The sequence below is a fragment of the Festucalex cinctus genome, chromosome 3 (genome assembly GCF_051991245.1).
Source record: "Festucalex cinctus isolate MCC-2025b chromosome 3, RoL_Fcin_1.0, whole genome shotgun sequence".
In the NCBI taxonomy this organism is placed as follows: Eukaryota; Metazoa; Chordata; class Actinopteri; order Syngnathiformes; family Syngnathidae; genus Festucalex; species Festucalex cinctus.
This window is the reverse complement of record NC_135413.1, coordinates 7,985,898-8,013,878: the sequence shown is the minus strand read 5'-3', so window position 1 is coordinate 8,013,878 and position 27,981 is coordinate 7,985,898. Positions and strand designations below refer to the sequence as shown.

At 40.6% G+C, this 27,981-nt stretch overlaps 2 protein-coding genes across 2 annotated transcripts in view; one reads left to right on the top strand and one right to left on the bottom strand.

Moving 5' to 3' along the window:
* The first annotated feature begins 8,639 nt into the window (after positions 1-8,639).
* On the top strand, positions 8,640-19,418 carry LOC144015552 (uncharacterized). The gene is made up of 2 exons (XM_077515640.1): positions 8,640-9,192; positions 19,289-19,418. Exons 1-2 carry the CDS (start codon positions 8,878-8,880, stop codon positions 19,310-19,312), a joined length of 339 nt encoding a protein of 112 aa, XP_077371766.1. The 5' UTR covers positions 8,640-8,877; the 3' UTR covers positions 19,313-19,418.
* Positions 11,414-27,981, bottom strand: part of lonp2 (lon peptidase 2, peroxisomal) — a 57,924-nt gene continuing 41,356 nt past the window's right edge. The window contains exons 12-17 of the mRNA XM_077515639.1: positions 25,667-25,793; positions 21,829-21,968; positions 17,066-17,151; positions 16,563-16,770; positions 16,296-16,486; positions 11,414-12,734 (exon numbers count right to left, since the gene is read on the bottom strand). Coding sequence (XP_077371765.1) covers positions 12,504-12,734; positions 16,296-16,486; positions 16,563-16,770; positions 17,066-17,151; positions 21,829-21,968; positions 25,667-25,793 — 983 coding nt within the window. The 3' untranslated portion in view covers positions 11,414-12,503. The remainder of the gene's footprint in view (positions 12,735-16,295; positions 16,487-16,562; positions 16,771-17,065; positions 17,152-21,828; positions 21,969-25,666; positions 25,794-27,981) is intronic.

Sequence of the window (27,981 nt, the reverse complement as noted above, 5' to 3'; positions counted from 1 at the left end):
CTATAGGTTCTACCACTATATATTCTTATCTGTGCACTATTATGGCACTCCCTATAAAAAGTATATTTGGGGTGAAGCCGCTTGGCCTCCTCCTCCGTACTCATCGACACTTCCATTCCCAATGAGTATATACCCTCATAAGGTTTCATGGCCATCATTCCTTTTACTTTCAACCAATATATCGGGTCCCCCAAAACCCATCGTCGCGGCATCGCTGGACTCATTTTTATTATTATTGTTTTAGCTTTATATTTTATTCTATTTAATGTAGTCCTTTTTATTATATGATTATTTTTTATAGCGCTAATATTCATTGTTTTCTCTTGCGGGACATCCGGCAATGTTTCCATTGAAATGTCCCCTCGAGCCAAAGCAACATTGATTAGCGTGGGCCAGGGGGTTCTCGGTTCCCCCCCACTTAACACAGGTTCAACGTGAACTAAAGTTGGCACCGCTTCCGAGCCAACAATTAATGGAGCCCAGCCATATTTACCTCCATGCGGTGGCCAGTTATTGTAAAGCAGTGCCTGGAACCTCGGGTCGCGAGTCCTCTCGTTTACTTCCATCGGCCAATAGGTCAGCAACTCGGAACTTAGCGACTTTATCGGGGTTTCTGCTCTAGTTAACTGCCATCCCTCGGCCTCTCCTGCTCTCACTAGTGAACCTTTTCCCATTCTCATCCTACAATATAGGCAATACAGTATGCTCTCCCCGTCCCACAAACATTCACAATGCTGTGCCTCTGTATTCTCTTGCGGGGCTAAGTCCCACTGAGCATACGCTTTTATCCTAGGTAGGCTTTTTATTCTACAGTATCCACACACCTGTATTTCAAGCACCTTAGCCGGGCCTATTTTACTCAGGTCTGGCTTAAAGCCATCTACCCAATACTTATTGGCTATATTCCACTGTTCCCTCGACTCCTCGTTTCCACTGCAAATTACACAGGTCGAGACAGCCGGTTGCCAACTAAAATCTTCTACTCTATTCACAATATATCCTCTTATTGCATTTATCCAAAGATTAAACGCCCTACCAACCATTACTTCCTTTTCAGTCCTCCGCACGATGACAGCTCCTTTCACCATAACGAGCTTGACAAAGGCCGGAGTGGCTTGTTCCATCTTTTAATTATTTGTCTTACTCCTTAGCTTTAGGCTGAATTAACTGGCATTGGTTTTAGCTGCTCTACCCCTTGGAGTCCCTTCTTTTTCAATCGCACTGTATTTCTGTCTAAAACTTCTTCAATGATGTCAGATTGGTCATACCTTGCTTTTACTGCCTGGCTATCAGATGGACCATGAGATTTTATCCACACTCTCTGTCCTACCTGAAATGGGCACTTTCCCTTTTGAGGGTGTTGTGTGCCTTGCATCCGTCCTACCTCAAGTGCGACAAAGGGGCGCTGGTTCAATTCCTGCGAAGGGGAAGGTCTATCTGCTCTGCTCCTCCCATTCAAATCCTTGACCAACTCCACCAATTTCTCACTCCATTCTTTTCCATTAGCATTTTTCCCAAGCCAACTTTTAACTAGGCCAATGGTTCGTTCAGCCACGCCATTAGCTTGAGGGGTGTAAGGCGGAGAGTAAGTCCTTATTATTCCCCACTTTTGACACCACCTGTCTATTGTAGCGTTTTTGAAATGAGTTCCATTGTCAGTTCTTAACTCTCTCGATATGCCTAACCACATACAACCCTCTTCCAGTGTTTTTAGTACGCTATTAGCATTCGCATTACGTACCGCTTTTAATCCAAAATGTCCTGACATCGAATCTACAAGCACAACAAGATACTTCTCACCTTTAGTGCCGTTTACTCCCATGGGGCCTGCTACGTCCATGCAAACTGATGCCCATGGAACAGTGCTTTTAATCGTCAATCCGTCCACTCGTTGCCCTCGGCGTCCTGCATTATACTTATTACACAACTCGCAATTTCGTATAACTGAACGGATTTTCTTTTCTGGGATCCAAAGTTCCAGTTTCTCCAGCTTTCTTTTTGTGGGCAAGGCACCTCCGTGGCCTAGCGCTTCATGTACGGCCTTAGTCACCTCACACACAAACTCATCTGGGACCACTTTTCCTCCTTTGGGAGTATTGTCCCATTTTTCTGCTCCTACAATTACCAATCTTCTCTCTTGGACGTATTTATCTATTTCATCATTTCCTCTCCAGTGAGCCCCCTCCTTGACGTGGGCTTTCTGGTGAACAACATCGATAGTCATATTTAACCTTAACTCGGCTATTTTCTTCCATAACTCAGCATGAGCAATTTCTTTACTCCTCGCTCCTTCAAACCCATTTTCTTCCCAAATGGATAAGTCCTCTTTGAGCGCCTGGGCGCAATAGTGACTATCGGTTATAAGTCTTACTCGACTCACGTGTAATCTTATGGCCTCTAACAATCCTTCTAACACCGCTGTAGCCTCTCCTGCTTGGGCACTACCAGGAGTCTGACCTTTTCGGCGGCATATCTCTTTACCACTACTGTTGCTATGCCCATTATTTTGGGAAATTCACTCACGAACACTCCTGTTTCCTTCACCGACCTTTCCACCTCAGCTGCGAGGTCGGCAAGACGGATTGAAGGGTTGTTTACTTCCAGGTGCCTTCTTGCTCCTGGTGGCCATCGATCTACACCCTCGCCCAGTAGCATAACCACTACTGGTATATCTGGTTGTTCTCGAGGATGGGGTGCAGGCATTAACCCTGCTACCCCCTCTGTGGGGCTGGGGGGCTTTCCCCTCCCATTTCTCCCTATTATTCTTTCCATTACTTCACTAGCGTGTTCTATAGCCCGCTTTGCTTTCTTATTGTAGGAGTGGAGCTATCTATTTCCGAAGCCTTCCCCGCGCGCTTTGGGTTCAGGGACGTACTTTAGCTCCTGGTTACTCAGCTCCGTACCCATGTACGTTGCCTCTACTGCTATCAGGACTACCGACTTCGAGTTTTTCCTACCTTTACTCGTCGGCGGATGTCCTCTCTCAAACGGTGGGGTGTGTTGTCCTTTCAGGTCGGTTGTAATCCTTCCCGCTTCTCTTCTCCGGGATCTGGATGTCTTCTTGTTCCTGGACACGTCTGCTAGGAACCGAAAAAGGCTGCCTCCACTAGAACATTAGTCTAGTGGAAACTCCTACCTTTCCTCCTTGGTTCTCGACGACTTTCTTCTTGTGCCAATGGACACTCCTGTCAAAACCGAAAAAGGCTGCTTCCACTAGAACATTAGTCTAGTGGAAACTCCTACCTTTTCTCCTTGATTCTCGACGACTTTCTTCTTGTGCCAATGGACACTCCTGTCAAAACCGAAAAAGGCTGCTTCCACTAGAACATTAGTCTAGTGGAAACTCCTACCTTTTCTCCTCGGTTCTCGACTACTTTCTTCTTGTGCCAATGGACACTCCTGTCGGGAACCAAAGTTTAAAATTTTTTCAAAAACTCCAGGAGAAAAGGCAAGCGACCGGGAATCAGGGTTAGGTTTGCAGCGTCAGCCTCTGACACTGAGTCCGCTATCCAAGATAAGGGACTATAAATATCTTCAGGCACCCCGCAATAACTAAGCAAAGAGTATGGTAGTTTTGCTACAAATGGATACCTGAGATAACAAACCAATAAAATGGGCAACCGCACCCAATCTGGCAAGCCTAAATAGCGCAAACCATAGTTTAACATCACAAGTCTAAAAGAGACTGCCTCTCTCCGAGCAGCCTCTCAACATTAACTCTAACTGTTCAAGCCCTCCTTCTTTTTGTGGACTGGCCTGAACCACCCCTTGACTCAGCCCCCCCCTCAGGAATGCGCGGCGCAGCGCGCTCTACCAAGTACACTATCAGTACCTTCACAGCCGACCAGAGCAGCAGGTCGCTGTTAAAGCCCATTCACTTTGAATGGCCTTCTCACACTCAACCTCTTTTAGAGTGCAAGTCTCCTGGGGGAGCCAGTCACCGTTTCTTTAACACAAAATAGTACAATCAACTTCAACTCAAAAATCACACTAGATTTTCACAATTAAAGAAGCTCTTTTCCATGAAACACTATTCATCAAAGAGACTATTTTGTGTTAGCTCAGGGTCGTATGACATGACAATTTATCAGCGAGTTCGCTATCAGCTCCAAGCACTGTGCCCTCCGCTCAGAGCCGCACTTACTCGGGTTCCTGTTTTGGGCCTCGATCGATCCCGATTTTGACAAAAATGAGTCAATCGAGCCCCACGTTGGGCGCCACATGTCAACTTCCGCTTACCCGCAGGACTTAAATCGGGAAATATGTCCTGATCGACTCTCCAATTAAAGGGTTAGAAATTCCCCTTTTTCCTCACCAGCTCTAAGGCGTCAGCGTGAGGAGACGGGAATTAAATAAGCCGATATATCAAAGTGGATTCACCTAGGTTTGTTCACTGTCATCTTATCATGAGGCCAATCCGTTTTCATACACCTATCAATCCTGAGTGAGTAACCACACACACAGAGCCCAGGAATGCTAGCATGTACACCTCACTTCATTGGCAGCTCCACTTCTCTGAGTTGTTTGTATTTGTTATTGACCTAGTAATTTAATAATCCTTGTTAGGATCATACGGATTTGTTACACATCAAGCAGGAATATTTGACTTATATTAATACAGATGGAAGCATTGGTTAGAGGTTATTCAAATATATTTACCTTCTTCCAGACGTCCGTTATTGTTGTCCGTCTTGGAAAAAATAATGAGGTGGACTCAAAATGTCCAAAATAAATAAAATAAAATCAAAAAAATAATGAGGGCTCATCAAACGTCCCAAATAAAATCATAATCAAACATTAAGGTCTTATAAAACGACCAAAAAATAAAAATAAAATCATAAACAAATGTGAAGGTCTTATAAAACGACCTCCTTATAAAAATAAAATCATAAACAAATAAAAGGGACTTATTAAAACGTCCAAAAATAAATATAATAAAATCAAAACAATATGAGACAAGATAATAGAATGATTAATACAAACCTTGTCTTTTAAATAATTTTATTAACAATAATAAGATAACCGATATAAATCATAAAAATCACATTTAATGATAAAACTTTAAATCAATCAAAATAAAATAAAATAAAATAAAATAAAACAGGAGATTAAAAATAGTATAACCTTTTACAATAAGCTTTATAAGATTGATCATTCCTCGGAAAAGCTTAAGACCTGATTGACAATAAGATGTTTTTGGCAAAAATAATTTTGAAGATATGAGAGTGTATTAAATGGCCCCCACCCTAACACGCGATTAGTCATTCATATCTTCCTATTATATATCATTATTGCTAAAAGATTTGTATATTACCAATCATTGAAGAAAGGGTCCAACCACGGCTTAATCCCAGTCCTTCGTAAAAATCCAAAGTCCAGGCAGGCAGTTATATTCCATCTTCGAAAATGCACTCTGTATAGACACATCGCAGGGTGAAAAGGGGGCCTAGCTCAGAGTTGGTGACGGCCTTTTATACTCTTGGGCCACACCACTGACTCCTTCCGGTGAATGTCTCTCCGCGCACCTTCTCATATCAAAGCGCACTTGCTGGAACTCATTTTCAGTAATCTTCCACCGACGGGCCATGAAGATGAGTCATGATGAGGTCATACATTCCTTATAAATGTGTCATGGATATACAGCGTTGCATGATGAGTCATATATGAAAATATGTCAAGGTCTTCAGCTCTATTCGACAAATGATAAACGTTAAAATAAATAAAATCATATATATATTAATTAAGCAAGCATGAATAATATATATATACCTGACATGTTAAATCCCAAATTCTCTCAGCTTGAACTTAATAGGTTAATTCTAATCTCTGTTATATCTTGTATATATCTTTGTTAAATTAAACAATATATATAGATAATCTTTTCAATGTAGTTATAGCAATATTATCAGCGATAAAAGACAGTATCGCTTATAAATGAAAGAAAAGAAAAAGAAAGACAGGAAAACTTCATAGTTGGCTTTCAATGTGTTATAAACATTGATCCAAAAATCAGGTTAACAATTATCGAATATAGATTGTGTTGTGTATTATTATTTAATTCAGGATATTATTTATTTATATTTAATTTGTATCTTATATGGAATGTCCGGGCAATGTTGAGTGGGTGGCTTAGTTGTACAGGTTTGGCGGCATCTGGTGGTTACTTTGAGGAATTATACCCAGAGGCCACAGAATGATTCAGTCCTACAGACACCAATTGGTCTCTAACTAAAAATTGAGTCTAGCCCATTAATTTGCTATCTCATTTTACATGATATGGCGTTTCATCTGACCCACTCAATCCACTCAATTCAACAGTACTTCTACAAAATAAACATAAACGAACATATGAGCACGTCCCTGAAAGCCGCGGGGGACGTGCAGCTTCCCAACGGTAGTTCTGATGCCAATGAACATTTTGGGTGGTTGAAAGAAAAAAAATATTAAAAAATGACTTAGTTATCACACCTCAAAGTAGAATTACTGATTTGGCTAAAATAATCGCGAGGAGATTTTTTATGAGTTAAATTGCCATTGTCAAAAAATTTGACATGCATTGAAGAAATTGTTGTTATAACTTATTGCCTTATTCAAAGCTCTAATTATGTCATATGAAATATTTATTTTTTATTTATTTTTTATACATGTATACAGCACAGTTCGTTTTCTTCATAGTCCATTCTTTGGGCTTGTATTGTCCTAAGAGGGGGGAATACATAAAAAAAAAAAAAAAAAACTTCATATGTATGGATAGTTCTGATGCCAATGAACATTTTGAGTGGTTGGAATAAAAAAAATATTAAAAATTGACTTAGTTATCACACCTCAAAGTAGCATTACATATTTGGCTATAATAATTGCGAGGGGAGGTGTTCTGAGTTAAATTGCCATTGTCAAAAAATTTGGCATGCATTGAAAAAATTGTTGTTATAACTTATTGCCTTATTCGAAGCTCTAATTATGTCATATGAAGTATTAATTTTTTATTTATTTTTTATACATGTATACAGCACAGTTCGTTTTCTTCATAGTCCATTCGTTGGGCTTGTATTGTCCTAAGAGGGGGGAATACATAAAAAAATAAATAAAACTTCATATGTATGGATAGTTCTGATGCCAATGAACATTTTGAGTGGTTGAAATAAAAAAAATATTAAAAATTGACTTAGTTATCACACCTCAAAGTAGCATTACATATTTGGCTATAATAATTGCGAGGGGGGTACCACTGGTTTCAAGGCACGAGGGTTAAATACTATGCTTTAGAGCAGGGGTGTCAAACATACGGCCCGCGGGCCGGATCAGGCCCGCAAAGGGGTTTAATACGGCCCGCGAGACAATTTTGTAAAGTGAAGAAAAAAATAAATAATAATATTGTCGGACCAATTAATCAGCCAGCCACAATAAAATATATACATTTGTAATTTCACAAGCAGTCCTAAGATGAGTAATGTAACTTACTGACTCGCCCTGGAAGTCATTATTTTACATCCAACTTAATTAAAGTTGTGGTTTGTTTAAAAAAAAATATATATTTTTTTTTAATCATGGACCAACATAAACGTTTTAAATATGACACAAATTCAATTACTGGTACCACAATTACATATGATAAGGATTAACATCTTCATTAACTTCATTAACTGTGCCACACAATGCATTCTGGGAACTATATATATGCAAAACAGATTTAACACGTCCGGAACTCATACAGGCAAACTGCTGCTGCGTTTCGTTTGCATTTGTGTTATTTTTTTTTAACAATAGATTACAGTTGAGCTCCGTAATTTGCCCAAAAATCGAAAAAATCTTCGTATAATTGACGGCAATTGTTTTGAAGTTATATACCATTATTTTACCTATCCGGCCCACTTAGTAATATATTTTCTACCATGCGGCCCCTGAGCTAATATGAGTTTGACACCCCTGCTTTAGAGCATACAGAAGGCATTGATGCAGCCTCTCAACTGCAAAGAACGGTTGCAGAAATGATAGTTTTTACACAAACGGCCAGCAGGTGGCAGCAGAGCAAAGGAGATCAACCAGAGCCATCTAGAAAAAAAGCTCAATTACTTACAATTTTAAATAGATTTGTGAAAACTGATGAAACTTAGCTCTCTTCTAATCCTAATTGCTACAAAACGGAAACAGATAGAAACATACTTTTTTTTCCTGATGAAAGAAGAGACTTTAATCTTTCTTTTGGTAGGTTCCATGCTTTTATAGCAATAGAACATAATATTCTGTGGGCCTTGCAAAATAAGTCAAAATCCAGTAAAACAGCCGGAAGCGAACGGGATTGCTTCTGTGAAAATGGCTGGGAGTGAATGAGTTAGCATTTGAATGGGATCGTCCAATCACTTGGCATTAGCGCTAGCAATTTTTTGTAAACAAATAATGTACTGTATTTAAATACACAATGAGTGTAATTCTTCATGTTGTGTTTTTAGTTTTACAGTAACTCCATTTGGGGTTTCATTAAACAGTATAAAAGATGCTTAGAGACGGTAGAATTACATACGGAGCGACTGCATTGCAAGCAACATAAGGCAACCACGAATCACATTTTGATGACGTTGTAGTGATTAGAACATAATTCACCCACGGAACGTTGGGACGAAGGGGGAGTTTGTTGGGATGAAAGGATGAAAGGATGAAAGGATAAAAGAACAAAATGTTGGTAGGTCTGTGAGCCTCGCGCAGAGTGAGTTGTTGTTGCTGTTAAACGATGAGAAGCTGATATCAATAAACCGCCGGTCTTTGGCTCCGGACTTCAACACTCTGCCTCCGACTCCCGTCACTACTCGCTACATTGGTGACCCCGACATCCGCCTCGTTGACGTTTCCGAGGCTGAGAATTTGATCGAATTGAGCGACATGGCGAACTCCGCTGGTCTCAAGTTACCGGAGTTTTGGGAGTCGGCCGCGGCGACGTGGTTTGTACAAGCTGAAGCTCAGTTTGCCATCCGGGGAATTACGGACGATTCCACGCGCTACTACCACGTCGGGGCCGCGCTCGGGAGCTCCACGGCGGCCAGAGCTACGGCGCTAGCGAACACTACCATCTCCGAGCCACGTGCTCTGGCGGAGGAAGCTGACCGCTTTTTCCTGGCCACCCAGCGTCACAACCACGAGGTCTTGGCCTCTGCACGCGCCTTCCCGGTCCCGGCGGCCGCAACGGCACCTCATAAGGTACGCACTGCCGTGGATGGCCGATCGGCCCCTGGCTTATGCTATTTTCACGCACGTTTTGGTACCAAGGCGAAGAGGTGCCGCGCCCCTTGCTCCTTTGTTGCGTCGGGAAACGGCGACGCCTCCACTCAGTTGCAGCTGTGAGTGGGGCCCCGAGTGCCGGCTGCTGTTTGTCATGGTTGCATGGTACAAAAGCCTGATTGATACTTCCGCATTTGCTTCTGTGTCAATGACCGCCGCACATCAACGATCCTTGTGCGCCGGGCGTAGCATCGCTTGTGATTGGTCCGTTTAGTCACATGCTGTGATGGTGTGCTCAGCTCCCCCCCACACCCAATAGTTTCTATGATGGCAACTATGTTTGTAAGCGCAGGCAGCACGGATTCACTTCCCGCCGTTTGTGTGTGATTTGCGTGGATGTGTTTGTGACGAAAAAAAAAAAAAAACTTCGCTAAGCACGTAGCGTGCTGTGTTTTGATGGTTATAGCCAACAGTGACTGTTGCAAATTGGCATTATACTTGCTTGGTCTGATCATTGCTCAAACGTTACAATATGCATTTGTATGATGCCAGCTCGAGGCATTAAAAGACACACAAATCGCGGCGTCCAGCCCAACGAAGATTTTTTGGGACCGTTTAAGAAAACCGTAAAAACAAGCAGTCCACCTCAGTTGAGATAGTCTACAGCTTTTCGATAACCCTGAACAAAACTAAGCGGCAACGGAAATGTGTGCTTTTAAAATCTTGCAGGTGTGACGCACACTACCACATAACATGCACGTTTATTATCCATCCATCCATTTTCTTGACCGCATATTCCTCACAGGGGTCGCGGGGGATGCTGGCGCCTATCTCAGCTGGCTTTTGGGCAGTAGGCGGGGGACACCCTGGACTGGTTGCCAGCCAATCGCAGGGCACACAGAGACGAACAACCACTCACACACACAAGCACACCTACGGACAATTCAGAGCGCCCAATTAACCTGCCATGCATGTCTTTGGAATGTGGGAGGAGACCGGAGTACCCGGAGAAGACCCACGCAGGCACGGGGAGAACATGCAAACTCCATCCAGGAAGGCCGGAGCCTGGACTCGAACCGGAGTCCTCAGCACTGGGAGGCGGACGTGCTGCAAACCAGTCAACCACCAGTCAACGTTACGCCCACGTTTATTATTTGGTCCTGTATTTATTGGAAAAATGTTGTTTGATGGGCGCCTCTTTTAAACACACAAAGTATAAAGTACAGATGGTTCCCATTTGAATGTGTGTGCATGTTTTACTCAAGGTAGTCATATCAAGTGTGGATACGAAAAGTCTACTTAACGCTGTTGAAATAACAGATTTTTGGAATATAGACCAAGATAAATCACTTGAAAAATTTTAGATTTTTTTGTACAGTGTAGTGTTGCAAACCCTCTTAAAACTCCAGATTTGGTTGTGATATTTAATTGATGTTAAATGGGAATCACCACACACCTGTCACCATGTAAAGTCCATCTGATTAACACCAATGAATTTTGAGATGTCGTATTGGGCTTTTCCTCACATTTTTGTTGTTTCACTAACACTGACTGCTATTTGGAACTGTTGAAAATTCCTTCCGATGATGAATTGTCCAGTTCCATCTTGTAGAGGGGTGTCAAACATATGGCCCGCGGGCTGGATCAGGCCCGCAAAGGCGTTTAATCCGGCCCGCAAGACGAATTTGTAAAGTAAAAAAAAATAATAATAATTGTAATGTCAGACCAATTAATCAGCCAGTCACAATCAAATATATAAATTTGTAATTTCACAAGCAGTCCTCAGGTGAGTAATGTAACATTGTACACGGAATCGCCCTGAAAGTAATTATTTTACACACAACTTAAAGTTTGTAAAAAAAAAAAAAAAAACGTTTTTAAATCCTAGACCAACATAAACGTGTTAAATATGACACAAATTCAATTACTGAAACATGACAGTGATTCACGTCCTTATTAATTCATTAACTGTGCCACACAATGCATTCTGGGAAATATATATATGCAAAACAGGTAGATTTAACACGTCTGGAACTCATACAGGCAAAGCGTTACCGCTTTTCATTTGCATTTGTGTTATTTATTTATTTTTTAAACAATAGATTACAATAGAGCTCTGTAATTTAGGGCTTCCCCAGCCCCCCCACCCCCCCCCCCCCCCGTAAAAAAAAACACCCGGAAAAAATCTACGTATAGTTGACAGCAATTGTTTTTAAGTTATAGTCTTCCCTCGCTATAACGCGGTTCACTTTTCGCGGTCTCGCTGTATCGCAGATTTTTTTTAAGTGCAATTTTGCATATTTTTTTACAGTAATATACCCATTTTATAAAATTTATGAAGGTTTGAACATTGTCAATGTTTGAACAAGAGAGAAATGTGAGAACATGTAAATGCCTCAATGAGAAAAGTGTATAAATTGTGCGGTCGGGGATTTTAGAGCCTTAAAACATTTATAAGAGTTGTAAAACATAGAGCTAACTACTTCGCGGATTTCATTTATTGCGGGTATTTTTTGGAACCTAACCCCAGCGGAAAACGAGGGTACACTGTATATACCATTATTTTACCGATTTGGCTCACTTAGTTATATATTTTCCTCCATGCGCCCCCTGAACTAATATGAGTTTGACACCCCTGATCTAGAGAAAAGATCCCAAAAGCATGATGCAGCACTCACTGTAGTGTAGCACCGAGTACCAGTACCCGTACCGTACCGTGCCGTGAATTTTAGCCAGCAAAAACAATGCGATTTGGTTGGAAACAAATGCCGTGAAAGTGCTCGAACTCGATGTTATATCAGATGGGGCAGACACATTTTCAGGAATAGTCAGATAACAAAAGATTTACTTGATTGTTTAGTTACACACTTGATGGGTGAGAAGGTGCTCCAGAGACAAAATTAGGAATATACAATCCTTTGACAAATAAAAATTTCTATAGTATGTCCCCTTTAAAGTGAGAGGAAGAACTTAAGCCGATCCATATCAAATAATACAGTCTCTTCATCACTTAGAATATTGACTGCTAGCTGGTGTTGAGCTACAATGCTAATATTGTATTTTATTGTTCTAGGCAAATTTAAGAGAAATGTTTACTCGCCAGACTTTCATGCTGAGAGCGAGAGTTCACTTCCCACTCAATGATTCTGCAAATGTGAGTGAGGCTGTCTCAACATGAGCCTGGTTCAGGGTGACCCGAAACAAGAAAACGGATGGATGGGTGACACGGGCACGTGTATCCAGTTTGGCAGCATGCATGCTGGCGGCCCACACCTGTCCACCGTGCTGCGTTACAGCTTGCTGTTGAGCTGAGGGCGCTCGAGCACACCGCCTGTCCCGGGAAAGCCTCCGTCGAAAGCGGCGTTCAGCACCTGGTCGAGGTCAGCGGCGGCGACAAAGTCCAGGTCGTCCCGGACGTTCGTCGGAAGCTCCTCCAGGTCCTTCTCGTTACGTTTGGGCACAATAACTCGCTTGACCCCCGCCCTGTGGGCCGCCAGCACCTTGTCTTTAATACCGCCCACCTGAGGAGGACAACAAACGCGTTTGATTGAATCTGTGTCGCAGTCATTCCCTAAATTTCAATTGACCGTCTCAACATGAAATAAAGCCATATTGTCGCATTTTTTCTATGAGACACAGATCAAAAATACAAACAGGCAATCAAGTGAAACATTTCTTCCATTTCCAGCGGGAAATCCAAAATAAAACAAATGGAAAAAGTCACTTTTTTTTTAAAATTTATTTTATTTAACAAGAAGTTATTGAGCAGGGTGACCAGATTTTCAAAATTAAAAACTACAACAGTACAATTTTGCTGAAAATCAAGATTCCCACCAGGAACAATTTATAACAAATTTAATCGCTAATCAACCTGGTGAGCGGTGGTTTTGTTATTGTCATGAGCTGGAGGTTCGATCCCAAAGGGCAGACGCAAAAAAGATTTTAACTATTTATCCACATCGAGAGGCGTGGAACAAACTTGACTAGTCGAGAAACAAAGAGAGTTGCACAGAGGACAGTGGTAACAGAAGTATAATCCGACAACGACACACACTTCTCAGGAGGCTTATGCCGATGTCAGACTACACGAAAGCAGCCCGATTTCAGCCCGACCGACGTGTCGCGGACAAACGGGGCATGTCGTAAACGATTTTGGGTTGTCTTGACGTAGCGTCGCCCGTGTAATGTGACACGTTCAACGACTGGTCGCCTGTTGTCCGGGACGGTTCACGACCATCACGACGAAAGTAGAATTTTTGCTCGTCTTGACGCATAATGTGACATACCTACGTCGTCGTCCGTTTGGTTCCACAGCATTGACCAATGCAGGGAGCGAAACGTCAATCACACACCGAACAGCACTTTATAGCTCTTTTAAATTATTTATTTATTTATTTATTTATTTATTTATTTATTTATTTATTTATTTATTTATTTATTTATGTATTTATTTATTTATTTATTTATTCGTTTATGCATTTATTTATTTATCCCCTGCATATTTCATGGGATGGGCCAGGCAGGTGCATCTCGAGAGGGGGAAAAAAAAAAAGCGCCCCGCTGCAGCGCTGCGGCTGCATGGAGCGCGCACGCATCCGTGCAACCCGTCAGGCAACAGCGACGTGAATAGAGGACCAAAATATATTGTGACTGTTGTTCTAATAATTTCAGAAATTTGGGCATATGAGTAGGGATGGGCACATATTTAGTGAGGATCGATCAAATTTTCATATAGTCGGGCCAGGCCTCGCCGCCTTAACTGTCACACGCTCTCACTTGAAAGTAATAACGCAATGTTAAAAACTGCTATTCAACTTCTTCCGTAAGCGTACGTAAATCATCGATGGAGGGCAGCGCCATATAAAATCTCGCCTTAAGTGCTCTTTTTCCACTTGCTGAGGCTTTATATTTTATAAGGAGGTTTATAGTTTATGATGATTTTTATCCCTTGGTGTTTTACATAAAAAAAAATTACAAGACATTCTCATAAGTTGCTGTGTATAATTCTTGAGATGGTATTTACACCATATGGTGTGCCTGATTGTATTTTTTATTAACTGTAATTGTGCATCTTTTTTGACCAATGAATTTGAAATAAACAACGTGCATGTGAATGTACCGGTGGCAGGTGGTTTTCACACCTACCCACTAGTGCTGTCACAAATTACTTTTTAAAAAAAATCAAGTCTCTTATCGATTATTCCCTAACACACTAAATCAATATATATTAGACCCTCCAGCCCCTCCCCTCTGCAGTCCATAAAAATATAAATGCTTACAATTGAGCTTTAAACACACAGCTTAACAATCATTCATTTGAATTTTTATTAGGCTGTTTTGTCAATAGTTTTCAAATAAACAAAAAATAAAGAGATTTTTGATCAATCCATATCAATTTCAAATTATTGTTATTTTTGTTAATGTCATCCTAAAAAAATACAGTAATGTACTGATGTAAGCTCCACCCATTTTGTTAAGCTACATCTACTTCGGGTTAAAACCACGCCCATTTCCAGTTTATGCCATGCCCAGGTACAGATCATTTAGATGGTCGAACAGATACAGATAGTGCTGTGCTAGCTCATCCCTAGTCGCTTCATACTTGATAATGCTACTAGCGAATGCTAACGTAGCCAATGGTATTGCGAAGTGAGTTTGTTTCTAAGGTCCGCCAGCGTCTGCGTTTGCAAACTCCCTTGCGTCTGTTGTTAAGTGTATTGTGGCGAACTGGGTCAATTTGGTTTGGTTAGCGCACATTTGGTGGCGTAAAACCAAATAGTAATAGTCCTTATGGCAAATGCTGGATGGCTTAGCCTACATGCTACTTGGAGGAGTCAGCTGCATCGATTCGTGAGGAATGAGTTATGTTATAGTAGATACCATTGGCGTGCGGTCATAATAAGCTATTAATGCGATGCATACCCAAGCCCTTCAAAATAAAATCATTGAAAATATTTATCTGTCAGTGTCCTCTAAAATACAATACCGTAGTTCTACTGTTTTGGTCTTAAATTCCTGTATATTTTGTCCTGTTTTCCTCGCGGAGTGGAGAAGCCGACAGCTTGTTTCGTGCATGCACAATGAGAAATCAAGTTGTGTTAGTTTCAAGAACGTTGTTTCTGTGCGTACACCTTTTGAATGGCAAAAAAGGCTGGCAGTCAAACAGCGTATCTGAAATAGTCCTCATATGACAGAGAGGTCATTTTTTATTCCCCTCCCGGGTTGAGCCCACTTTGTAGGCACAAGCCAGTTCTGAATACTGTAAATTCCAACGTATTGGCAAATTTGTGGGCGTGTGATTGTGTCATTTGCTGTTTATATTAATTAAAGTGTGTGTGCGCATCAACATGTGTCAGTCCTGAATATTTTCCCTTTCATTTTATACCTACACAGTGGTATTCAATAATAATGAAATATTTAATATTAAAATGAACAAAAATACCCCCAAATTTTTCAGCTTGCGCCCGCATTTTTCTCAGTCCAGCATGCCCACTCTAAAAGGTCACCACTTGCCACCTTCCTGTTGCTGACGCACGTAGGGCCGCCATCTTACGTGTGTTTGGCTCCAAGAAATTCATTAGAGCTCTTATTCATTTAGCGATTTTTGACACGGATTGTTTCGTTACAAACATCAGACATGTAGGGATGCTATTTTTTCCCCCCTTTTCAGTCTAAAGAGAAAACAAACAAACCCTAAGAAGCATCTTAGTGGGAAATGCCGGTCGGAGTCCGCCAGCAATAAATGTCAGTGCGGACAGAAACCACGATTTCTTATAGCCTAACTATCATTCTCACCAAGGAATGACGACAAAAGATAGAAAAGCCACGCTAATTGCTAGGCTAACCTAAGATTGACACGGCTAGCACATTTACACCAGAATTAAGTGCTTGGGTGATCAAGTGCACTTTTTCGCAGCTGTCTGGCTGCACCCACGTAAAGCAGAAAACATCCAAATTTAAACAGAGAAATAACAGATAAATTAATGTCCAACTGTCTGGAGAGGAAACCATACTCGCTAAATAATAAGTCATTTTTTTAAACCAAACATTCACTACCAACACAACACTAGTGGGCGACGAACCGGAAGAACCAGGCCTCTCAGCGTGATCTCTCCGGTCATGGCGACGTCTGATCGGACCAGTCGTCCAGTGAACAGAGAGGCCAGGCAGGTTACTATGGTAACGCCAGCAGAGGGGCCATCCTTGGTCACAGCGCCGGCAGGGAAGTGAAGATGGATGTCTGTCCCTTCTAAAGGATCCGGACCGCCCACCACTGATTCAAACATAATTTCACACAGTAAAAGTGGTGCACGACGTGCGTTTCATTTGATATGTGTCGATGGACTCACTGTTTGTGAGCTGGTAGCGTTTAGCGTTAGCTCTAAGCCAGCTGATAGACAAATGCGCCGATTCCTTCATGACATCGCCCAACTGACCCGTAAGAGTCAGCTGACCTTCGCCCTCCGTTCGACTGGCCTCCACAAACATGATCTCGCCACCCAGAGGGGTCCAGGCCAGGCCCAGGGCCACGCCGGGTAGAGTAAGCCGCTCCGATACCTAACACACATGCACACACACGCACAACAAGGCACATTCGATATGGCGGATAAAAATTCAACAGAGCAAAAGTCCTTCTCTTAAAATGAGGTCAGGATGAGGCGACAGAAGTTGCAGAGGAAATGAAAACGTGATGGACAGCAGATGTAAGAGATAAAAGACTCACGGAAACAACTACTTAAGAGAAGCAACAACATTTGGAGACCAGTCGAGGGCCGGCTTTCGATAATTCATGACACATTGAGAGTATCAGCAGTATTGTAATGATCTGCACGTGCTCTTCCTCCCCGCTTACCTCCATGTCGAAGGGCGGCGCTCCCAGGATGTCTTTCAGGGCCCTGTGGTCGATCACGATTGGCATCGCTGGAGGGGCTGCCTTCTCTGCCGAGTGCAAAACAGTTACATCGTGATTGGTCATGTGGTAAACGCATCTGCTTCACGGTCAAAGGTTCTGGCTGTTCCATCGTGTCCTCTCACATAACCAAAACATGCGTGTTAGGTTCACTTTTAAGGTTCTTATGAGGCAATAATATGCAAGTGTGAATGGCTGTTTGTGCATTGGCAACAAGTCATTAACTGGCTCCAACCCGCCCGCGCCTCGACCCTAAACAGGATTAAGTGCTAGAAACAAGGATTGGCAGATAAGTGAGCGAAAGGTCATTTGTAGATTTGAGGTGTGCCCCCCTTAAATGTTCATTTACATGTATATGGCCGCAAACAACAGTGGACCATTTTAAGTCAAAAGTGACTAACTGTAGGAATAACTATCTTTTTCATTTGCATTATTAGGGTTGGAAAACCTATGTAACTAAGGGCGTGGAAACCAAATAAAAAGAGAGGATGAGGAGGGCATGGAATTAATGTTGTCATTCAGTTCCTCTCCTCTCTCCTCGCGAGTGTTCTCTCCTTTTTGCGTCGTGTTTAATAGATGTCAAACAGGTAACACTAACAATGGAAAATATGGAATACAAATACAGTACAAATTTTCCGTCAAGGATGTCAACATATAATGATTAACTCTGCATTTGCCCACATGAATTTAAGACCAATCACCCAGAGGTTGTCAGAATTTGATTTTTGATTTTTTTACAGCTTTGAGTGAGGGCCCTTTCTGATACTACTACTACTACTACTAATAATAATAATAATAATAATAATAATAATAATAATAATAATGTATCAGATTTATATGGCAATTTTCTGGATACTCAAAGAGGCTTCACAACGGATACATTATTCGTGCACTGTTGCACACACATTCACCCTCTCGTGGCAGCAAACTACCGGTACGTATGTAGCCACAGCTGCTCTGGGGCAGACTGACGAAAGTCACTGCCACTGTGCGCCTCCAAACGTTTCTGGTATGTGTGCCTGCTTTCGGTGACATGATTTGATTTTCTCTTGAATGTTATCAATCTACTGCAATTGGCTGGCAACCAGTTCAGGATGTGCCCCGCCTACTGCTCGAAGCCAGCTGGGATAGGCTCCAGCACTCCCGTGACCCTTGTGAGGAGTAAGCGGTTAAGAAAATGGATGGATGGATGTTATCAACCTAAAAACAAAGTATGTTACCAATTCCTTCTCAATAAAAAAAAAAAGAACAGTACGGAGTCTATGCCAGAAAGAGTGAAGGCAGACATTGAATAAATAAAAACTAAACGTTGTGATCCACCTAGATGGAAGTTTGATAAAAAATAAAATAAAAAAAATATCGACAGACACTCCAACATGATCAAGATCCTGGAGATGTGCCTTTGGACCAAGATGTGGAGCAAATGAAGTTGACACACCGAAATTATATTTGCGCTCCTCAATTCTAGACCATTATGTGCCCTTGTGTATGTGGCCTATATCCTTTGTATGCACTGTCAACTGTCAGCACAAAACATTCACTTGCTCTTCCAATTTCTCAACTTCAGTAGCCCATTCTAGGCTTGATCACCAATGTATGGTTTGAGTGCATATTTGTCTCTTTGCCATCCTGTAAATGTCAAACTGGTAGCCGAAAAACATTGCAACTAGGGGTGTTAAAAAAAATCGATTCGGCAATATATCGCGATACTACAGCACGCAATTCTCGAATCGATTCAATAGGCAGCCGAATCGATTTTTTTAACATCCATTTTTGATGGAAAAATATTCATCAAAACGTCTAACTTTCACACCTTAAGCATGGAAGAAAGTTATATTAATGGAACATTTAGCCTTAATATTTTATTTCAATGCTGTTCAAACATTAAAAATGTTGTTAAACCTGTTTGTTACATACAGTGGCTCACATTTATAAGATAATACATTTTCATACAAATCTTACAGTGTACATGTACTGTATAATGTAACTGAATGGTATTTTACAAATTTGAGTAAAAAATAATGCAACAATCGACTTGTAAATTCGTATCGGGATTAATCGGTATCGAATCGAATCGTGACCTATGAATCGTGATACGGATCGAATCGTCGGGTACTAGGCAATTCACACCCCTAATTGCAACCAACACTTTTTGTTTCTCAATAGGTCGAATTTCAGCACAGATCGTAGTCAAGTTAGAAGCTCGAGAACAGGGGTCTCCAACTGTCGGACCAAGGCCCAGCTCCAGCCCCAGCGAGACCCTTTCATCCAGACCTCCAACAATATGTACTGGGGGGAAATATATTCAGTCTTACTGATAGACGATTTTTGAATAGGCACGAGTGAGGGCAGCTATGCTTGAGCCGGGTCCTTTGACACAGCCGGGGTCCGGTAAGCTCGCAAACTTTTGTTTTGTTTCTTGGAAAGTGAATGGACTGAGACGTATACTTTAATTTTACCGGCATCGAGTGCTACAAGCCCCTATGAGCGCTCACGACAGTGCAGTGGATTTTGGACACAACACAAAAATTCTTTTACCGACTCCGGAATGGTCGAAGAATGTTAGAATGAGAGCAACTTAAGGTCCGTCAAAATCTTTAATCATCCACAACAACAAGAGCAGAGCTGCACTCGGAGGATGTGCACTCTCAGACGGACCGTGCCATCCAAAGTGCCAGGTGTATTTCGCTAGCTGCGGATGAATCAATCAAGTGATGTAAGTAACAATCCTCAGCTTTTGGTGTATGTCCGATTCTATCACGAGGAGATGAAAACATTTATAGAGGACATTTTAGGTATCACAGCTTTGAAAACACATACGAGAGGAAAGGACATAACAGAAATGCTGAAAGAGCAAGGAAATAAAGTGAAAACTGTTGTATTTATAACTAGTGATGGGGACACTTCCTTGAAAGATTTAACAATTGAATATTTGCACAAAAAAGAAATTAATGAAATAAATATTTGAATATATGAAAAATAAGTCGAATTATTTAAGAAATGTAAGTTTTTGCCAATTAATTGACATGTTTACAATTGAATAAAAGACCAGAAAATGTAATTATTGTGGTTGGGTGTTTTTCATGTCCGGACACCGATCAATGGGGCTGATCGTGTTAGTGCCAATTTAGTGGAGAACCCCTGCTCCAGAAAGTGAACTCAATCAGCCACATTAGTACTGTGATACTGTCACATGCACATTTGGAAGATGGCTTAAAAGATAAACAGGAATCAAAACTGAATCAAAACAGTCAGGAACCCTACACACGATATGTTTCAAAGAGATACATCATGCCTGAAGCTAGCCTCGCCTCAACGCTCCCATCTCATTGTGGCTAACAGTTCACATGATTTTGACAAGCCAAGGGTTTGAGATTGGCTTTTATTATTTAATTTTCAGCATTCTCAGAGCACATGTGAGAATCATTTGTTGGACCATATGATGGTAAATGCAAATCAACAAAAACTAATGCAGTCAAGAGCTGTCATGATAATGCTGATCTTTGTTAGACGTTATAATTGTCCAGTAACATTCTATTTAGTCACAATACAGAAAGGCGTCTGCTTGAAAGCTGAAAAAGATACAATCCATCTTTCAGCACCAGAACAAGCCAATATATTTTACATGACAAACAAAATTGGGATAAGATCCAAAGAAAAACATACGTAACACTTAGTTGAATCCAATTTGCACGCATTTTTGAATCCACACATGGAGAATCCTAAACGACATTACGCCCCAACAAGTGTTCACGTTGTAAAAACTTAAAAAGGACTTCATAAAAGTAGAATGGGCCGTTAAAAAGGAAGTAGGCTGCCCAACTTTGATTCATTTTGAATCTGTGCACAAATGAAATGATTCATTTTCCATAACATCCTGTTATGACTTGCAGCTGGAGTCTCACCCAAACGAATGCCTTGATCGGGAGGCCAGTTGAATTACACTTCTGTACCGTCAATCAAACAGGCAATAAAGACAGACAACCAACACACCCGAATAAGTCTCGCTACACTACTGACTACACTGTCAGACCCCCAAAATTCTGGAGGTCTCCTGTAGTTACGTATCGGCATGTTAATGTTGGCCACGGTCAGGAGAGAAAGTTTATTGGGGAGGAGCAGACTGGCCCACAGGGGGCTGGAATAGTTGGAAAGCCAATTTATTGCTAACCTACATAAACACGGTGGTGAAGTCATAACTACATACAATAGCCACTTATTTGTCGAATTTTTTTTTTTTTTGTAGAATTGAGTAATTTATACAAACAGTTTGAGTTGTTCTGTTGGATGTTTCAAAGGTTAGCAGTATTATTAAGCAAACAATATACTATAGTTTCATTTTCCCTCTTAGCGCACATCAGAACTGGTTTGGTTTCTGCTTGAATGAAATCATACAAGTTCATTCCAAACCTGCGGTTTCATATTTCTTGTATGCTGCCAGGAGTGTTTTAACGAGTAGTAATGTCAACACACAAGCAGGAGTGCACACACATTCTTGAATACACACAACACAACGTGGTGTGTGGCAAGCTGTCTGTAGCGCTCGGCTCAGTGCTGTTTTTGTGTAAAGATGACAAATGTACCGTACCGTGTTGAGGAACAGCATCTGTCCTCTTCCATGCAATAGTCTCACTGAAGCATTCATGCTATGTCCAATTTCCATTCCGTAAAAGTGACATGTGCGAATGTCATCATCAGCATCTTACCTCCCTGCTGTGTGTGACCATCAGGAGTAAATTCTTCAGTCTTAGAATCTGCTTGACCTTCCGCGATCTTCACAGCAACAGCTCGGCAGATGGCTCCAATCTTCCTCTCCAGCGAGCGCACACCAGCCTCACGCGTGTACCTGTCACAATACAAGCAATACAAAAAAAGAGCACTTAAACCAGGGATGGGCAACTTAAATCAAAAGATGGAGGGAGCCACAATTTTTCTTTAGTTTTACTCAGGGGCCGCATAGGACTTGCACTTGCACACGCATTTCCTAACCAGATGTATGACAAAAACGACAAACTACGTGCATATGTGCAAAATATGTAGACATATTGTCATGAGCTGGAGGTTGGATCCCAAAGCGCAGAAACAAAAAATATTTTAACTATTTATCCACATCGAGAGGCGTGGAACAAACTTGACTAGACGAGAAACAAGGAGAGTTGCACAGAGGACAGTGGTAACAGAAGTAATAATCTGACAAAGACACACACTTCTCAGGAGGCTTATATAGACAAGGAATCGATCTGATTGGTTGTGGCTAGACATGTGGGTAACAGGACTGACATGGAATTATCTGACTGGCTGTCGACCAGGTAAAGGGATTAAAGATTCCCGACATCACATAGCCCTTGACATCACATAACAGCACATAGCCTAAAACCAATTGAAACTAGATGCTAGTTCCATCAGTTCAAAACAGACACTTGTTACATCAGTACATAACAGACACTTGACCCCACGGTCATGAACCCAACTTAACAGTAGGGATGCAACGATATCCAAACGTCACGATACGATATTATCATGATATGAAGCTCACGATAAGATAATTATCACAATATTGTGGGGAGGTTGGCGATATTTAAAAAAAGGTCACAATATTGTCAAAAAAAAAAAGAGCTCATACTTAAAAAAAGCACAATATTGTGTTTTGCACATAACAGCAATGTTATTATGTTATGTTGTTAATGCACGCACACATTGAGTTTCTTCACAACACTGACTTTATCCCTTCATCTGACAATTAGTGTAGATTTTCAGCATAGAAGGGCCAAAACATCCCTAATGAAAATTAATTTGCACTAAAAAACTAGCCACCAGAGGGTGCTAGAACTGCACAAATGGAAATCAACCTGACTTTTTCAACAGAAGTGTTGCATTTAAATATTGTGAACATAACGACGACGATATTGTGGCAGTTTTAATATCACGATATCGCGCTTATCGTTACATCCCTACTTAACAGGTCATGAACTCAAAACTTAACCCTGGCGTGACCCCAGACATGACACATATTTCTTTTTTCACAATAAATTTTTCAATACATGTATAAAAGATCACCTATCCTAAACCAACAACAAAGGGTTGAAAGCAAACAAAATAACCACATATTGTGAGGTTTTGTTTTCCAGTAGAAAGGGCTGACATTTACCATTCAAGGATGGCACAAAATTTCTGAACCACAAAACCAGCATTAAGTGCAATAACTCATTTTTGGCCTTTTTTTTTCCCCTCACAAAAATCGACTTCACCAAAACTGTAATATTATTGAGGTACTACGTTTGAAATTATAAGGCCTACCCATGTTGTAATATTAAGCAGTGTAAGACCCGGTGTAAGCACAACTAAGCCATGTCTGCCATCCAGTGGTGAATGGTGATATTACAACTTAAAGGAATACAAGACTTATGAAAAACTAACCAGCTATTCCGTGAAATGGTTAATTTCATCACTTACCTCAAAAAAATTCCAATTTATGTTGAGCAATTATGATTTTATAGCACTTTTCTGCTACTAAGCATGCTTTAGCCCACATTAGGAGTGGACACCCCCCACCGCCCCACCCCCACACAGAATGACAAGAAACCGGACGTGCTCAGGATTTGATTCTGAACAGAATTGGCGCAGTATTTGAGATCAAAGCCGGTCTTCATCTTGCCAATTACGTCAGCAAACTCCCATTGAAATGAGCAAGGTGGCTTTCGTTTTCTGCACGGGATAAGTCATTACGATCACGTGACCAGGATAATGGCGTTCACCACGGTACGTTCGAATTCTGATACTTAATCGATTTAAAATAAAATTCAGGGAATATGATGCCAGAGATATTTGCACTTTTATTCTGTGTACACAACGCCTAATCCAATACTTAAGTGTTGCATCACTTTAAAACTACAGCAACACAGTCCAGCCCCCGTGATTGGCAGGAAGGCGTCCAAAGTGAGGAGAGGAGAAAGTAAAACCGTAATACCTAAAAAAAAATTAATACATTTAAAAAAAAAAAAAAAAAACTATTGCCACCAAATTTAAAAACCATTCAGTTAACACAATAAAATAAAAACGAACATGCTTTTTAAAAAAACAAAAACTACTGGAACTACATTTATGTTTGCAAAACTAAAACTAACAATAATTATAGCGAAAATGTCCATCCTTTTAGTCTTTGGTAATTAATTTAATACCTGAACCTTTGGGGTAGATTTTAAACGTGATTTTAAGTATATATATTTCAATATTAACCAGAATAAGGACGTTAGGAATATAAGGATAAGGAAAATGTGTCACAGAGAAGTGACGTCATCTAGCAGCAGCCAAGAGAAAAGCACCTTCAGATGACGTCGCTTCTAGGCGTCAATTTTACGTGCTTGAATTTTGGCTCAAATGGCTCAGCTTGCCTGCTTTTTTATTTAACTCAGCCAAAATGCAATGCTAGGTAAGAAATGTGTCACTTTTTTTTCATTTTACCATGGTGTTTATTAAACATTGCACACAACCAAAACACTTTTTTTTTTTTTTAACTAAAACTAAACATTTTTTAAATAATTAAAACTAATAAAAACTAACAGAACCGCCCTGAAAGCTAATTAAAACTAGCTAAATTTGAAAAACAAAACTCAAAATGAAATAAAAAAAACTTGCTGAAATGAAAATTCCAAAACTATAATAACCCTGGATAGAACATATTTTTTTCATATTGCTGAAATAAATTTTTAAAATGAATGAACATTAAAAAAATAAAATAAGCCAATTTGCTTTGACGTATTCTTTGTGAGCAACGCCACTCTTCGGAGACGGAAGTCTATTACCATAGCATTCAAAATGGCGCACGGGAAAGGCGATAATTTGTGCTAATTCAGCATAAAACTCCATTTTAAATGACCAAAAACACATCCAGTCATTAAAACCACATCAGCCGACTGCCCTAGAAGCATCTATTTCAAAAGAATACATGTTCGCCTTGCTTCCCATAGGTAATTTGGAAATAGTTCAATCTACCAGTCAGCTCCACCTGTTTCAAAGATGTCATCTATCAAAACAGAGCCACTTATGACACCACAAATCACCAAGTTTTTACCACAACAACGACATAAGTCATTCACTACTGTCTCTCTTTAAGAGCCATGTTAAATTTACTCTGCGACAAAGTATACTCACAGACTGATACATATGAATCTGATATATTTCATTACATCTTTGGAGTTGTGTTAAAGTGTCTCACTGGGCAGTGGGTACATTAACAAAGTGCACAAATTTCAATATTGTCCAGATTTGAATAAATCTATTAATATGGCATATTAAAAGATGTTCTATCTAATCAAAATGTTGTAGTGCTGCTGTAAAAAAAAAAAAAAATCACTCAAGTACTTGACAACTGAATAATAGCTTCCTATAGAAAGTAGTGGAATTCTAAGTTAGCCACAAATGTGAGTTACGAGCTGTAATTGTGAGTGGAACATCCTCACATATTACCCTACATTTGTCTTCACTCTGATCCACTTTCAGGCACGTTATTTGTATTGCAGTTTTTTTGTATGGACTTTTGCACACCTGTTGATAATATCCTTGGTGGTGTCTTGAGGTATATGCAGCTGTTTAGGTGATAATCCGTGCTGCTCCATTTGGTTAGGGATTAGGTGCCGGTGACTTATCTCCACCTTCTCTTCCTGCGTGTAGCCTGAAACACTCATTTGGAGGCATTGTTAGTTTTTAGAAGAATGTCTTCTAAACTACTGGACTCATTATATTGCATACTGTCAAATGCACATCCACAGGAAGCAAATGTGGAAAATATACCGTACTATAGTATTTTCTTGGGAAAATGTTTCTTTATGAGAAACTAAAGGTTTAAAAGGTTCAATTGTTTGACTCCACATGCGAGTTTAATTCCCACTCAGTAACAATGTGAATGTGAGTATGAATGTTTGCGTCTCTATAATGCCTTGATTGACTGGCCACCAGCTCCCTGTGACCCTGAAAAGGATAAACGCTATAGAAAATGGATGCTTGGGAAATGCAAATGGCTTCCAACCAGTCCAGAGCGTGCCCCACTTCTTGCATAAGGATGGGTGGATGACTATATGAGAGGCAGTAAAAAAAAAAAAGTAATGAGCCCAATTTAATTGACACAACTAATTTGTCTCAGAAATTTTCCCAATTTGTAAAATAAATACTTTTTTGAAGGTTATTTTAAAAATGTTGTGTTTAAGACTGTCCTCTTTCTGGCAGATATTTTGGAAATGACACTGTTGGATGCCCGTTATAAGCAGAAATCACTAAATTTGATAGTGCATGAAACCCTTTTATTTTTTTGATAACACCTCCACACAATTGTGGGAATGAGAAAAGGTACTGCACTGTCATACTGTATTAATATTCCGGTCGCTATTCATGCTGCTCCTATTTGAAAGACCACCTGACTCTTGATCATATTATGTCCTGAAACTGTATCGAGGGTGATGGCATTAAAGAACTTTGACTGGATGTTTATGATTGGACTTAGACACTATGGTGGGCGTAATGGCTAGTTAAGAGTGCGACAGGGTGGGGTCGGCGTTTTTGTATGTCTTTGACACTAAAGAAGCTCCAAAACAGACCTCCTTGTGTGCATCTGTGAGTTGTCTTAAATTGTGCTAGTTACTTTTTGACTGACCCACCTGTTAATTTAGTTTCCAGAGCTTGTGCAGCATTTAATTGAAAAGTTACTTGAGAAGATTTCACTTGAAAAAAACTTTAATCGTTCCATCCCTACTATACAGTACACACATTTATTGGGTGTGAAGGACCCTTAACGGTTTGTCTAATTTACTAGGGACAAAAAGGTAAAATTGCCAAGCTGTGAAGATCAAATGTTAAAAGTAGAAAAACTGTGAACAGTGGCAGCTATAGTTACAATGTGCTTCCACACTGTTTCTTTAAGAAATCTACTGTAAATCCCACAAAATGAAAATTCTTTATGCCATATGATCTTTCACAATCAGCAGGTTTAGCCAAGCTTCTCCTTGATTTAAAACATTCATATTTAAAAGGACTTTCAAATGCATTAAATACCTGAACTCTGACCTCCATATGCTTTCTACAGCACAAAGCTATTTAAAAGTGCTTTACGACGCTCAGTTTTCGAGAGAAGGATCAAATTACGACTAATTTTAAACTTTCCTTGATCCTACAACTGATAGCAAAACAAGAAAAGGCTTGCGTTGCAAACCATAATATAATAAAGTGCAAGTATATCAACAGAATGTGCTGAGTTGCGCAAATGTGTGTTGATGTTTGATGACTATGTCAATTTATTGTATGGTCACTCAATGTTCAGCAGTGCTGTTCCATGTCATATGCATGTATGTACTGTATGATTGGTGTATCTAATTCTGATTGCACACACAGTTGGACGTATGTTATTCTTGTGTCATGTGGGCTCGTATTTGGAGATAAGGACTTTGGGGCCTATTCACTAAAGGTTTGTGTCGCCTTTCCACGGCGCGAACCGTTAAAAATGGAGCAATCCGGGAGCGCCGAATTCACTAAACACGAGCGGATGGGGAAATCCGTCACTAAGTGCGCGGCCAACCAGATTGCACCACGGTGCGCCGGTGTTATTTGCGCTTATGTAAATTAGGTAATTTGTATACATTTGACGCAAAATATGCCCAACCCAATGCAAATGAGACTCATTGATATGCAGCGTCTAATTCACTAACGCCAACGCAAATAGCCACACCGCATTTGTGTGACGCAAATAACCTTTTTGGAAAGCATATATTAACCTGACGCAACCTCAATCCCGGGATCATGACAGCAGTGCATGGCACGGTGCACCGTCGCTCTCTGAGAGAGAGAGAGAGAGAGAGAGAGAGAGAGAGAGA

Coding starts and splice junctions, on each gene's coding strand:
- LOC144015552 (XM_077515640.1), top strand. CDS start 8,878: ATGGCGAACTCCGCTGGTCTCAAGTTACCGGAGTTTTGGGAGTCGGCC. Junction 9,193..19,288: donor CCGCAACGGCACCTCATAAG/GTACGCACTGCC, acceptor GTTTCTCAATAG/GTCGAATTTCAGCACAGATC.